Source organism: Erpetoichthys calabaricus, chromosome 15, assembly GCF_900747795.2.
Source record: "Erpetoichthys calabaricus chromosome 15, fErpCal1.3, whole genome shotgun sequence".
Taxonomy (NCBI): domain Eukaryota; kingdom Metazoa; phylum Chordata; class Cladistia; order Polypteriformes; family Polypteridae; genus Erpetoichthys; species Erpetoichthys calabaricus.
Genome location: NC_041408.2, coordinates 29,045,634 through 29,057,911, shown reverse-complemented (window position 1 = coordinate 29,057,911; position 12,278 = coordinate 29,045,634). Strand labels below are relative to the sequence as shown.

At 37.8% G+C, this 12,278-nt stretch overlaps 1 protein-coding gene across 2 annotated transcripts in view; it reads left to right on the top strand.

Annotated features, from left to right (window-relative positions):
- cct4 (chaperonin containing TCP1, subunit 4 (delta)) overlaps nt 1-12,278 on the top strand; it is a 30,399-nt gene that overhangs the window by 12,709 nt on the left and 5,412 nt on the right. For both annotated transcript variants that reach the window (XM_028820115.2, XM_051919689.1), the window contains exons 6-11: nt 935-1,056; nt 1,181-1,313; nt 1,449-1,588; nt 6,030-6,126; nt 6,344-6,454; nt 11,161-11,291. In XM_028820115.2, coding sequence (XP_028675948.2) covers nt 935-1,056; nt 1,181-1,313; nt 1,449-1,588; nt 6,030-6,126; nt 6,344-6,454; nt 11,161-11,291 — 734 coding nt within the window. The remainder of the gene's footprint in view (nt 1-934; nt 1,057-1,180; nt 1,314-1,448; nt 1,589-6,029; nt 6,127-6,343; nt 6,455-11,160; nt 11,292-12,278) is intronic.

Genomic DNA, 12,278 nt, shown 5'->3' with positions numbered 1-12,278 from the left:
TGTTGGATGATGTTGCAGCCTGCTTAATGTTCACCACAGCGTCTCCAAACTCTCATGTCTATCACATGTGCTCAGCATGAACATGTGAAGAGAATGGGGGCGCCAATGGTGGAGCTATCAATTGTGGTGTTTTCTGCCAAATTCCAGTCAAGCTGCACAATGATGGATTGTGAGCACATGTCCCATTAGAGGACATCAGGCCCTCATGCCACACGCATGGAGTCTGTTGCTGTTAGTGTGGTCAGAAACTGTTCCTCCTCACACAAAGGAGCAGATAACACTCCTGCTGCTGGGGTGATGGCCTTGTATGGGCCTGTCCAGCTCTCCTTGTGTAACAGCCCTTTTCAGGGTATCTCCTTCACACTCTCTCGACACAGCAAACCTCCTTGCAGCAGCATTTATTAATGTGCTATCCTGGAGGAGCTGGACTACCTGTGCTACCTGAATTGTCTGCAGGTACCACCTCGTACTACCAGTAGTGACAAAGACACTATCACAATGCAAAACTAGAGAAGAACCAGTAATGAAGGATAGGGAGAGAGCAGTTGCCTGTGGCCATCACCTGCAAAACCATTCCCTTTTTGGGGGTTGTCTTGCAGGTGAAGTTGATTCACAATCACTTTTCCTTCCTGACTGGACAGATTGATATCCCTGAAGCTTAACTGACTAGGTGATAGACTGTGATGATTAAGTGTTGATTTAATTTGTTTGAAAAGTATGTTTGTCCTATTTTCAGTATATTTTTGCCACTGTATGCTATTTTCTTTGTTCTCAACATATTTATCATTAATGTTGCCTCTTTTAAGTGTGTTACAGCAAATTTACTTTAAATTTTTGTCATCAATATTTACTATATCATTTTATAAGAAGTTACACACACCCTCGCCACTAAAAATAGTTATGATGAAGTCAACTTTTTTTTTTTTAAACTTAGGTTGTTTCCCAGTATTCAAGCCTTCTTGCGCCCATCAGTGTCAATGCAGTAATGAAGGTGATAGATCCTGCAACTGCAACTAGTGTGGACCTTCGAGATATCAAAATTGTGAAGAAGTTGGGGTAATTATGACTAAATTAAAACTGCATTTTACTGCCATTAGATACATTTCAAAACTGTTTGGCTGTGACAAAGAGTGAATGTATAGTATAATATGTATTGTGATGTTTTGTTTTTATTCTGTAGTGGCACCATAGATGATTGTGAATTGATTGATGGACTGGTTTTAACTCAGAAAGTCATCAGCTCTGGTATTACTCGGGTTGAAAAGGCAAAGATTGGATTGATTCAGTTCTGCTTATCGGCTCCAAAAACAGATGCAAGTATACTTTTTTTTTTTTTCTTTTTTTTTAAATCTCTCTATACTGTACCTTTTTAATTATTTTATGCATGTGGCTGTGTTTGGATGTATGAGTGCACTTTTTAAAAAATTTTGTATATTCTCTTCCTTTAGATGGACAACCAGATTGTTGTTTCTGACTATGCGCAGATGGACAGAGTATTACGGGAAGAAAGGGCTTACATTCTGAATTTAGTAAAGCAAATTAAGAAGGCTGGGTGCAATGTTCTGCTGATTCAAAAGTCCATTTTGAGGTACAGTTGTTATAATGCTTGCAACTGTGTTTGAATTTAAACAACTGCATTTTTTATAAATGTTTCTAATTACACTAATTTTCAATGTTTTTGATGAAAATAACTTTACACAGATTTTATTAATATTTTTATCTAAACACAAGTAACAAGAAAATAGGAATGCAAAGCAAATATATTCACTGGGCCATGCAAGAAGTGGTATATCAGATGACAGAGTGAACGTATAAATAGGAGTTTACAGTACATTAATGTTAGGTTTAATAACATAAGAACAAAGTGACTTAAACTGGAATGATATTTAATATTTACATCTTTTTTATTTGTTGGTAGGCCTGTACTATTAATGTATTTCCCAATTAAATTGTAATTTGACATTTCAATTTTCAAATAGCAAGAACTGTAATTTTAATTGTCTCACAACAATTTCTTCATTCTGTGTCTAATCTGTAAAAAGATTTCCTTTTTTGTTACTTCTTTTTTCCAAATCTGCAGTTGCATTGCAGGCAAATACAGCCCAATAACAACCTTTTGGATAAGTTACAACTTATCCAATTACAACTCTTAATGAATCGATTACAGACCAGGATGAATGTAATTATCAAGTTTAGAAAAAATGTCATTAATGTTGCTTGAGCTCCAGAAGATGAGCAAGTTACCAGACCCATTAATACATGGAATTGTTTCGTCCCAATATATTATCCATTTTTGGTTAATTCAAGTGTAGCTTCCTTATCACCTTCTCATGTATTGTAATTCAAGATAACTCTACATACAAGTGTTTTTACACAATAGGTGTGTGGTAAAAACACAAAAAAATCTGAGTGTTCGGACTCTAGCCTTTTTCCTGGTGTAAAATTTTTTTTTTGTTTCCCCAAATGATATAATTGACAGATTATGTAGACTGATCCTATTAACGGATTATATAAATTTAAGTACCAGTCAAATTAATAAACATTTATTATAAACCTTAATATATACACAGTGAATAATCAATCATTGGCTATTATTAAAAATTTTGACATTCAGTCAGTCAGTCATTATCCAACCCGCTATATCCTAACACAGGGTCAGGGGGGTCTGCTGGAGCCAATCCCAGCCAGCACCGGGCACAAGGCAGGAACAAATCCCGGGCAGGGCGCCAGCCCACCACAGGACACACACACACACACACACACCAAGCACACACTATGGACAATTTAGGATCGGCAGTGCACCTAACCTGCATGTCTTTGGACTGTGGGAGGAAACCGGAGTACCCGAAGGAAACTCACGTAGACATGGGGAGAACTTGTAAACTCCACGCAGGAAGGACCCAGGAAGCGAACCCAGGTCTCCGTACTGCGAGGCATAAGTGCTACCACTGTGCCGCCCATTTTGACATTCAAGCTATTAATTTATTTTTCCCTCAGTATTAGTTTTCTTATGTTTGATTGTCAAATTAATCTTAATCCCTTTCCTAATTATGTGTATACTCTCATCATTAAACTCATTCATAGTGCTTTTAACAACTCCCTTTTTGTCTGGCATTTAATACTATCCATCCATCCATTTTCCAACCCGCTGAATCCGAACACGGGGTCACGAGGGTCTGCTGGAGCCAATCCCAGCCAACACAGGGCACAAGGCAGGAACCAATCCCAGGCAGGGTGCCAACCCACCGCAGCATTTAATACTACTTTACTGTAAATGTATTCTTCTGTAACAGCTATAATAACCCAGATTTTTTCCATACTGTGTTTCACACTGCTCATATGCTGCACTGTACAATTTTACAATTTAGTTGTGCTTTTTGTGTTCATTTTATCCTATAATTGTTACATGTAATTTAAAGTTGTATTTACAGTTTATTTTAAAATATATACATAACAGCACAGATGGTTACAAGAAAATGCAGAATGTATTTTCTACACCCATTTGTTAAAACATTTTTAGTTTCCTAATCATCGTCTAAAACTTTAGTAAACGTTCATATTATTGATGACTTGCAGGTGCTAGATCTACAGCAAATCCCATTGATTCTTAACCCCTTAACCGCCCTCTGCCGGATATATCCGGCATCGTAGCTTTATTGCTGACGCCTTACTGCCGGAATTATCCGGCACATTTGCCTGTGGTTATGTGAATGCCTGGCGCGTAGTATAACTGACAGTTTGGCGTGGGTATTATTACTACGTTGTATTTCGACAACTCTGCGCTTGTATTGGCCGATCACGTCATGTGATTCGAAAGTGAAAGCTGTGAATATGGCGAAACGTAAACTGACTTCAAGTGAGGTTTTGCAGGCGATTTTGGACAATAATTCTGATCATGATTGTAGCAGTTCTGAAGAAGATTTTAGCGACAATGATGATCAGCAACGTGCGCTGCATGATACTGTGAATGACGACGCATCGGATGATGGCGATGAGTGGGTGTATCCCCAGCATCTCAACTGGACTGCTGCCCGTTATCTGAGCCAGATATGAAAGATCCAAACCGTGACCGCTTGTTCAAGCTACGTCCTTTGATTGACCATTTATTTGAAACATTTCAGCAGGTATTTCAGCAGGTAAATACTGCTTGAATAAATGTAAAGTAAAAAAACGAAAATTGTTCAGATTTCTCCTGGCATGGGGAATATTTAGGGAGTTGGCGGTTAAAAGGTTAAGGAAAAATAAACAAAAGCCATTAACCAAGTGCACTGTAATGCATGATAAATGTATAAATAAGATACCTGGGTATTTATAAATTTTATTTATGCTGTGTTTAACTATTACTATAATCTGTGGATAACATAGCATCAGGTTACTGCACAGTCATAAATTCATCCACACAACAATAAGAGTGTCATCTGCTTGTAGTTTAATGACCTGTATTTATTTATTTATTTTTATTTTATTTTTTTTTTTTGCAACAGTCTTTGCTTACTTTAGTCATAAGATGTAGTGTCTGATTGGCTATGCTGTGCTGGTAGAGAGTAATATGTCAGAAAAATTTTGTTTTAGTTTCAAAATTTACAGTTTGATGCCCTCATACAGGTCACATTCTTAGGCCGGATTTATATTTACACGATGCGTGTTCCTGTAGACACTACTGCTACACCAGCGGTGTACTGTTTATACTTAAGCGCATACTTTACATAAATCTGGAAGATTCCACCAGGTGGCAGTGCAAGATATCATCACAGTGACTTCCCTTTGTTGTGAATTGCCTGAAACATCCATTAAATTCCGAGGATACCTTGCCACAATATCTCTGAAAAGGATGGATGTTAAATGATCACATCCATCAATCCATGGACGTGCGCATTCCAGCATGCATTGGGGGCGAGGCAGAAACAATCCCTGGATGGGGGGGGGTTAGGTCATCTTAAGGTGAATGCAAGCACACACATACACTAGCGTCATTTTAGCATCACCAAATCCCCAAACCTGCATATGTTTGGAAGGAAACCAGAGCACACTGTGGAAACCCACCAGGAAAACATACAAACCCCAGGCTGGGAACACCAGGGACATGACTCCCTACTGTGAGGCAGCAGCACTGCTGCTTTGCCACCATGCCAGCCCTGCATGTGCAATTATTAATAGTATTCATTATTTAAATTAAGTTGACTTATCTGTAAAATATAATATACTTCAATGCATTTCATCATGAAAGTGATATGAAGTATACATCTGAGGATTCTAAATGTGCATAGAGCTGGAATATCATATATTTAATGTGTTATGTGTGGAAAGTTGCTGCTTGCCCCTGCAGTCCGCTCAGGAGGAAGCCCCAGAAGCACATGGTCTGCTTTAATGACAAAAGCTATGAGATTAAAGTGGAAATTTCGAAGTTAAAGGCGAAATTTCCACTTTAATCAAAAATAGACTTGTGTCCCTAATTTTTTTTCTCTGTAGCTCTAATATGCTGTCGTATATTCTGATGCTATTATGAAGGTGCCAAAAAAAAAACCCAGAAGATAGTATGTGAGACAAATGCATTTGTATGTCAGCATTTTGCTTCACCACAGTGAAACCATTCATCAAACATTGAAGCACACACATTGATCCTGTAGGATCTGTAAAGCGGCTTGCTGTCATGTTGATTGTAAACAGAGACTCTGAACACACTATACCTCCCGATTTTTTTGCTGGTACTGCAACTTGTGCACATGTCGCATTCATTTCTGAGGACGTGCTCAGAGGTCACATCAAATGAATGCTGGGAACGCGTGGCAGCCATGATGCATACGCATACGCATTCTGAGCATGAAGTATAAACCAGTCCATAGAATCAAAATAGGAGTCTCATTTCATTTTGAAGGATTTGTTTCGTTATGCCTTTGTTTACACAAAAGATAAGCTTGGATGTATTTAATATATTAGAAATACTCCAGTGAAACTCTGTTATAAATGTAACTTAAGATTAAAGTGATTCAGTGTTTTGTTTTTTTTTTTCCTTTTTTTCCCTGCTATAGGGATGCTCTAAGTGATTTAGCGCTTCACTTTCTAAATAAGATGAAGATTATGGTCATTAAAGAAATTGAGCGAGATGATATAGAATTTATATGCAAGGTTGGTTATTTTTTTTAATGTTCTTATTTTTGTGATGTAGTATCTTGCTTAAACTTGGGATGGGGGATATTTAATCTCCTGAAATTCAGTAGATAGATCAGTAACCTCTTTTACACATGCAGGGTCTCCCTTGTGTTTTAGAAGGATATTTATTTCTTAATATAGTTTTATACACTTGCACTGAAAGTTGATATGTGTGTATATTTTGTAATTTTAGACAATTGGAACAAAACCTGTTGCTCATATTGATCAATTTACACCTGAGATGCTGGGTTCAGCTGATCTTGCAGAAGAAGTGAACTTAGAAGGCTCAGGCAAGCTTGTCAAGGTATGCATTTCAATGGCAATCCTTTATCTGTAATATTTTTCCGTTAATAAGGCTGAAGAATAACAGTACAGTTAAACTTTAGAAGAAAGCTTACCAATTCTTAACATATTGCAAGCACCCCCTTAGACTAAATAGGCTTTAATTGTGCAATTTCCTGTGTAGTTTCTTCATAAGATTTAAATAAGCAAGAAGTCTTGGCTGGTGATCTTCAGGTTCTTCCTTATTTAATATGTAGCTTCCTGAAAGCATGTTGATGATTAAGTTTATTTCTCCAACATCGCTGGATAAAAAAATGCAAGATTACAGTAAAATCTGGTTGGGGTAAAGGAAATAAGTAAGCTTTATAAATAGCTCTATTCTTATTTGAACTAGCAATGACTAAATCTAGCACCAGTTGTGCATTCTGGCTTTCATGAAGCTAATAAAAAAATTGTTCGTGGTTTTTCCAAAAGTTTTCTATTGCTGCATGTTTTTTCCATTTTTGTACTTCATTCTATATTTGCATCTCTCATTCCATTGTCTGTAATGAAACACCTGATTAGATTATTTCTGCCTGCTTTTAGAATATCAAATGTCTAATCTTGCCATGCACATCTGATGACTCTGGCCATCTTCACATGGCAACGTGGTAGCATTGTAGATAGTCCTGCATCTTCATGGATCCAGGTTTCTAGGTTCAGATATTGGCCTGGCCATTTTCAGTGTGGAGTTTGCATATTCCTCTATCTTTGCAATTCATTGAGCACACTTGAGACCAGGCATCTAGTAGCAGTATTCTGGCCCAAATCACTTGGAATATAGAGTCCTGTGGTTGAAGGTTGAAACAATGTAGAGCCAAGAAGATGTCAAGTACATCTACAGTGCATCCGGAAAGTATTCACAGCGCATCACTTTTTCCACATTTTGTTATGTTACAGCCTTATTCCAAAATGAATTAAATTCATTTTTTTCCTCAGAATTCTACACACAACACCCCATAATGACAATGTGAAAAAAGTTTACTTTAGGTTTTTGCAAATTTATTAAAAATAAAAAACTGAGAAATCACATATACATAAGTATTCACAGCCTTTGCTCAATACTTTGTCGATGCACCTTTGGCAGCAATTACAGCCTCAAGTCTTTTTGAATATGATGCCACAAGCTTGGCACACCTATCCTTGGCCAGTTTCCGCCCATTCCTCTTTGCAGCACCTCTTAAGCTCCATCAGGTTGGATGGGAAGCGTCGGTTGCACAGCCCATTTTAAGATCTCTCCAGAGATGTTCAATCGGATTCAAGTCTGGGCTCTGGCTGGGCCACTCAAGGACGTTCACAGAGTTGTCCTGAAGCCACACCTTTGATATCTTGGCTGTGTGCTTAGGGTCGTTGTCCTGCTGAAAGATGAACCGTCGCCCAAGTCTGAGGTCAAGAGCGCTCTGGAGCAGGTTATCATCCAGGATGTCTCTGTACATTGCTGCAATCAACTTTCCCTTTATCCTGACTAGTCTCCCAGTTCCTGCCGCTGAAAAACATCCCCACAGCATGATGTTGCCACCACCATGCTTCACTTTAGGGATGGTATTGGCCTGGTGATGAGTGGTGCCTGGTTTCCTCCAAACATGATGCCTGGCATTCACACCAAAGAGTTCAATCTTTGTCTCATCAGACCAGAGAATTTTCTTTCTCATGGTCTGAGAGTCCTTCAGGTGCCTTTTGGCAAACTCCAGGCGGGCTGCCATGTGCCTTTTACTAAGGAGTGGCTTCCGTCTTGCCACTCTACCATACAGGCCTGAGTGGTGGATTGCTACAGAGACGGTTGTCATTCTGGAAGGTTCTCCTCTCTCCACAGAGTGACTAAGGCCCTTCTCCCCCCGATCGCTCAGTTTAGATGGCCGGCCAGCTCTAGGAAGAGACCTGGTGGTTTCGAACTTCTTCCACTTATGGATGACGGAGGCCACTGTGCTCATTGGGACCTCCAAAGCAGCAGAAATTTTTCTGTAACCTTCCCAGATTTGTGCCTCAATACAATCCTGTCTCAGAGGTCTACAGACAATTCCTTTGACTTCATGCTTGGTTTGTGCTCTGACATGAACTGTCAACTGCGGGACCTTATATAGACAGGTGTGTGCCTTTCCAAATCATGTCCAGTCAACTGAATTTACCACAGGTGGACTCCAATTAAGCTGCAGAAACATCTCAAGGATGATTAGGAGAAACAGGATGCACCTGAGCTCAATTTTGAGCTTCATGGCAAAGGCTGTGAATACTTATGTACATGTGCTTTCTCGGTTTTTTTATTTTTAATAAATTTGCAAAAATCTCAAGTAAACTTTTTTCATGTTGTCATTATGGGGTGTTGTGTGTAGAATTCTGAGGAAAAAAATGAATTTAATCCATTTTGGAATAAGGCTGTAACATAACAAAATGTGGAAAAAGTGATGTGCTGTGAATACTTTCTGGATGCACTGTAAATGATGCGTTTTTCAGTGAAAAATATGGAAAAAACTCATACAGCATGATTCATCACATAGTAGGTGGTACCGTAACATTAATTCTGTTAATTCTGTTAGATGATGGCTGCTTACGGTCCCAATGAAAAACAATTCTCTGCCTACTCTTTAGAGTTTTAATAAGAAGAAATTTTAATGACTACAGTGGTTAGAAACCACTGTACCAAGACCCAAGGCAGTGTACGGAAGAAAAATTGTATTTGGAAATGACTATTTTACATCATAATGGATGGTTATTTCGCATCTACCCAGTGTGATGAAGATGACTCTGAAGGAGAATCATGTGGGTACCTCTAAAAACATTAAAGTATTAACTAATCTCCTGTCTGAGATGCATTTGGGCACACACCCGCTATCTAGAGGATGTTAGTAAAGGTACTTGAATGAAAATTTCCGAGTACTATAAGCATGAGATATCTTTATTGCCTGATGTCAAGTACCTTTCCTGTGACCATTGACAGTCATTAGTTATCCATGTATCTGTGTGAGCAAACATTTAAGGAAATGCTTACTTAGCTTTAAAAGTTGCTTTTGTTGTGTTAAATGGCTGCTTGTGTATTACAATAAATTGTGTTTACCTTTTAACACTGATGGTATATCTGTAAAGTAATCCTATTTGGGGAAAGTATTCACCTTGCTTGGCCACCCACGGTATGAATATTGATTCAAAAAATGAATTAGTTGTTGGACAGAAAAGCAGGGGCACACTTCTTGTCAGTCATGTATCAAACTCTTTGCTGCTTTGAACATTACCCTTAGGCTGGGTTCATACCTGACGCTCAGAATGCTTATGTACACGCTTCACAGCTGCCACATTTCCATTGCTTTTTTTGACGTGTCCTCTGAGCACATAGTCAGAAATTAACATGATGCATGCACAAGTTGCCGTACCAGCAAAAATTTAAGGGGTGTGTGTCTGTGTTCTGGTTTTGGTACTTGACATCCACATCATTATTTGCTATCAGCACCTTCATAGTGACATGCCTATCAGAACAGCTGGCATCAAAAGTGGATGTGGAAACGTGCAAGATGAATTGGAAGAAAATGTGAGACAGTAATGTTGTGCAAAGTGCAAAATGTCTGAGAAAAGAAGAGGGGATTCGCAAGATAACAACACATTATGATGGCAAGCCGCATTGTAGCTCCAACAGGATGAACGTGCATGCTTTGATGTTTGAATGGTTCGGTGTGGTGAAGCAAATCTTCAAACTTGATTGCTGACATACAAAAGTATTCGTGGTGCTTTTCTTTGATTTCTCACATTAGCAATACAAGGTCTCGCATACCATCCTCTGTGTTGCTGTAGCTTTTTTTTTTTTTTTTTTGCGCAACAGCTTCAGAATGCAAAGAATTTTTATCTTCAGCATCTTTCTTCTATTAACTTACAACACAGAGAAAATGGACATTTGTTTTTTCACAATGTTGATGTCTCGTACTGCCACCTGTTGGAATTCTTTAGATTTATATAAAGCACACACGCAACAGCGGCTGCAAGTGTACTCATCGCGTGGCATTTATATCCCAGCCCTTATTCTTAAATACTTGCATAAGCTGCTTCGGTGGGCAATTGCTTGGCATCAGATATACAGGATAACTGTCATTCAATGAAATCTCAAAGCCAACAAGTAACCCATGCAATGTGAGTGCAGAAATATACCAAACAAAAAGTGTGCAGACCCTTTAGAACCAGAAGGATCAATTTCATATTAATTGCACTAAGTTTAAAATAAAGTTTGTGCATTTAGCTTTTCTTTACTGTCAATGGCTAGAACAAGAACTGATAAACCAGGAAAGGGGGAGTTGAATTAAACGTGTTCTTCTAATTTAGTGAAAACAAAGTCATTGTTTATTTTATACCTCCAAGGAGGTTCTTTGCCATATCCATTTCCTTTGTTGAGGTAACATCGTCATTTAAAGTGTTCATTTTAGTGAGGTGGTAATACATTGAAAAAGAACAGAAATGTTATATTTAATGTGAAGTTTACCAGCAATGAAAACCTGGGCATTTTAATATGAACATCTGAACTTGTTTTGAAACAACCACTTTTTAATAGAACAAGCTTTAACTTGACAAAGCTTTTAAAAACACAGCATTTGAGTCATTGCATCAGAGTAATTTTCCTTTTTCCTTCCCCCCCCCCCCCCCCCCCCTCTCTTCAGGGGTCCCTTATCTTACACTAATTTTGTTCTCATCTACATTCTTACTTTCTTTAAGATTACTGGTTGTACTAATCCTGGAAAAACGGTTAGCATTGTTGTTCGTGGATCCAACAAACTTGTCATTGAAGAGGCTGAGCGCTCCATTCATGATGCTCTATGTGTGATCCGTTGCTTAGTAAAGAAGAGGTGAGATTATTAAATTTCCTTTTTGATTAGTCTAGAAGCAAAAAATGTATATTTTCCAATTATGTTTTTTTTTTTTTTCCTTTTTCTAAGAGAATTACATTTTTGAAGTGAGTGTGTGTTTGTGGACAGGTCTTAACTACACATTGTAAAATACAATCATAACAACATCAAAAAGAGAAACTGATAATTGTAAACTACATGCAAAATGTATCTAAAATAAAGTGGTTATCTGTTAATACTATTTTGACAATAACTTAAAGTGAAAATTCAGAAAAACATTTTAATTGAACAAACATGGAGTACTTTTAAAATTACCAGAAAAAATGTTTTTCATTTTACAATGTGCAAGCACAATCCAGAGTTTTTTCTTTTGTCAAGGTAAGATGTTACAGTTTTCACTTTCACTTGCTGTACTACATTTTCATGAGTGAGTTTGCTATGTTGTCGTGAAGCTTGCTTTTATTTGGACAAAATACTATAAATGTCACAAGATTTCTTCACACAGATTTAACTATTACTGTTTTTGTTGCACTGTTACTATTCCACTGTGTTCCACCAGTACTTCATTGTGTGCGTTTCTTTAATAAAGGAGCTGGTGAATATTTGAAATCTGAGAGTAGCAGCAGATACTGTATTTAAATATTTGAGTGTTGTGCAAACAAGACAAACAGCAAATTAATGCATTACCTTTTTGTCAAAACATGTTTTTACAGTACATTGCATGTTATAGTGAATGGTATTGAAATCATACTTCATAATAGTCATGGATTTATTCCTGGCCCACCTTATCTGTAGGTTTGGCATCTGGTTTTTACCCAAAGTGAGTAGAAATGATCAAAAAAAAAAAATCCAGCAGGGTGTACCCCCAACACCAATCCTACTTTAGGTTAGATTACGGTCTTTGAATAATACAAGGGATGGTTCATTGTATTAGAACTAAACTTAAGATAACATGAGACCGTGCACAGTATAATTCTGTTACATAAC